The 2,474-nt window shown below is 63.7% G+C and overlaps 1 protein-coding gene across 1 annotated transcript in view; it reads right to left on the reverse strand.

Moving 5' to 3' along the window:
- Positions 1 to 2,051, reverse strand: part of LOC127344477 (protein PSK SIMULATOR 1-like) — a 2,192-nt gene extending 141 nt beyond the window's left edge. Inside the window, exon 1 of the mRNA XM_051370769.2 lies at positions 1 to 2,051. This exon is cut by the window's left edge and continues 141 nt beyond it. Within this exon, the coding sequence (XP_051226729.1) occupies positions 208 to 1,704 (1,497 nt within the window). The 5' untranslated portion in view covers positions 1,705 to 2,051 and the 3' untranslated portion in view covers positions 1 to 207.
- Between the last annotated feature and the right edge of the window lie 423 nt (positions 2,052 to 2,474).

Below are 2,474 nucleotides of genomic sequence, written 5' to 3' on the forward strand. Positions count from 1 at the left end.
CAAGAGGGGTTTTCTCCCTCCAAATTTCAAACTACAGTCTACACTAGTACTAAACGCGTGGAACACAACAGTAATACTAGTACTCCTCCCGTTCTAACCTGAGCTAAACAACCCCAAAAAAATCAACTCTTCAAATCAATGCTTTGACAAACGAAGCCAAGAAAAATTAAAGAACAATTGGTTTGGACATGATCGCCGTTGAACGTTTCAACGGATCGACGTGTGCCTGACGGAGCCGCGCCGCCGCTCCTCGTACCAGCAGATGCAGCTGAGCGCGACGAGCACCTCGACGATGGCCGCCTCCGCCTTCTCCTTGTCCGCCCAGCGCAGCGTCTGCAGCGCGTAGACGCGCGTCCCGCCGTCGAAGCGCCGCGTCCGGTCCATGGTCCGCTCCGCCTGCCACTGCACCGTGTGGTGCGCCATGGGGCCGAGCCACGCCATGATCCGCGCCACCGCCTCCTTCCAGCCGTCCGCCAGCCCGGCGTCCAGCGGGCCCGGGTCCCGCCACCAGTCGCGCAGCTTCGACCGCACCGCCGCCCGGAGCTTCCCGGGCAGCATCTCGTACATCTCGGCGCGCTCCGCGTTGGCCTCCTCCTGCCGGCCCTCGGCCTCCATTTGCAGCAGCTCCTCCGCGGACACGATCACGTTCGCGTACTGCTGCTCCAGCCCCGCGCCGCCGAGCGTGCTGGGCGGCGCGTCCAGGAGCTTGCGCCAGTCCACGCCGGGCTTGTGCCCCGACAGCGGCCTCAGCCCGATGATCGGGCACGAGTTGCTTAGGTGCTGCTGCATCGGCGGGTGGACACGGGCCGGCGCCCCGAGTTCCCGCTCCCGCCGCGTGATCGGGCCCGACGACGCTCTCGCCTTCCCTGCCCGCGGGCTCAGCAGCTTGGACAGCCTGGCCTGGACGCTGTCGCCGGCGGTGCACGGCATCGGCGGGGGCAGGCCGGGCACGTAGTGGCCGAAGACGGTGCAGATGCGGACGAACACGGCGCAGGCGGCGCGCGCCATGAGGCCGACGGCCTTCTCGTAGCTCTTGCTCCACAGCGACTCCTCCTTGAGCCGCCGCACCTTGAGCAGCTGCGTCTTGATCTCCTGGCGCAGCGAGTCGGCGCCGAACGTGTCGCCTCCTCCTCCACCGGTCAAGAGGTGCGTGGGCGGGTCGGTCGTGAGCTTGGCCGGGATGGGCCCGCTGTGTCGGATCCAGCCGCGGGAGGTGAGCTTGCGCTCGTCGGCCTCCAGCTCGCCGAGCGCCTCCATCTCGGAGCAGAGCCTGGAGGTGGCCGCCACGAGGCGCTCCATCTTCTTGGCCTTGACCTTGAGCCCCTTGGCGACGAGCGGGTCGATCCGCGCGTCGTGCGCGCCGGCCTTGAGGCTGGCGTAGACGCCCCCGAAGTCGATCCCGCAGCGCAGGCCGAGCCGCGCCACGGCGGCGGCGGCAGCGTCGAGCGAGAGGACCAGCTCGGCGCAGGCCAGGCGGAGCAGGAAGGCCTGGTCGGTGGAGTTGAGGTAGGACACGCCCGAGGAGCGCATGGCGTCGGAGCGCAGCCGGGAGACCTCCTGCTCCGACAGCGAGCGGTGCAGCGACAGCAGCCTCGACATGGCCGCCGCCGCCTCGAAGGCCAGGATCCCCAGCGACGCCTGCGGCACCGCGGGCAGCCGGAAGTCCACCGGCAGCCACGAGGCCGCCAGCTTCTGCGCAACCATCGGTCGTTGCTCGATCCCACGTAACAGCAGCAGCAGCTCGAGATGGATGATGGATCGGTCGGTCGGTTGTTGGCGGGATTCTGGTGAACGTACGTGAAGCTTGGATTGCTTTCGATCGTCTTGTTATATGAGGAGGAGCAGACAATCAAGCCATGGATGAATGATTCGCGAGCTGGCTTCCTCGCCGGCTCGTCGACGCGCTTGCGGGTACGAGTTTGGTTGGGTTGGTTGGTATGGTCGTCACAAACTTTCTTATATACTGCAACTGCAAGCTTGGTAATCAGAAGGTCGGGGATGGCGATTGTGTGCGAGGGTTAAGTAGCAGTGGTAGTAGAAGAAGAGCAGAGGACAGCGTGCGTCGGGATGAGAAGGAGAAGACACGGTCGCCGGGTGGGAAAGCGCAGCCGAAACGGTAGGCGCGGTACCTAGCTTGCCAGACGACGGAACGACCGTCTGTTGCGGCGTTTTGTTTTCTTTGATTTTCGAGTGTTCGTTCCGGGGTGGGGTGGGGCCACGTCCTCGCCTGTTATTTTATGCCGTAATCGGCCTGGCTCGGTCCGAGGTTACGGCCGCTGAGAGCTGCTTCAACCAATCCATGGGCTCGGGATCTATGCTCTACCTATAGCATTCGTCGACAATAAAATTAAGGGTTTCTTCAGTGCGAGTCTGGGATCGTCACGGATTCGCGGGGGAATTGATCTCTTCCCGTGAAATTGCCCAGACATTTTCCAAGTAGGATCCATTCTAGTAATATGCCCGTTTTGGGTTTC

Source organism: Lolium perenne, chromosome 3, assembly GCF_019359855.2.
Source record: "Lolium perenne isolate Kyuss_39 chromosome 3, Kyuss_2.0, whole genome shotgun sequence".
Taxonomy (NCBI): Eukaryota; Viridiplantae; Streptophyta; class Magnoliopsida; order Poales; family Poaceae; genus Lolium; species Lolium perenne.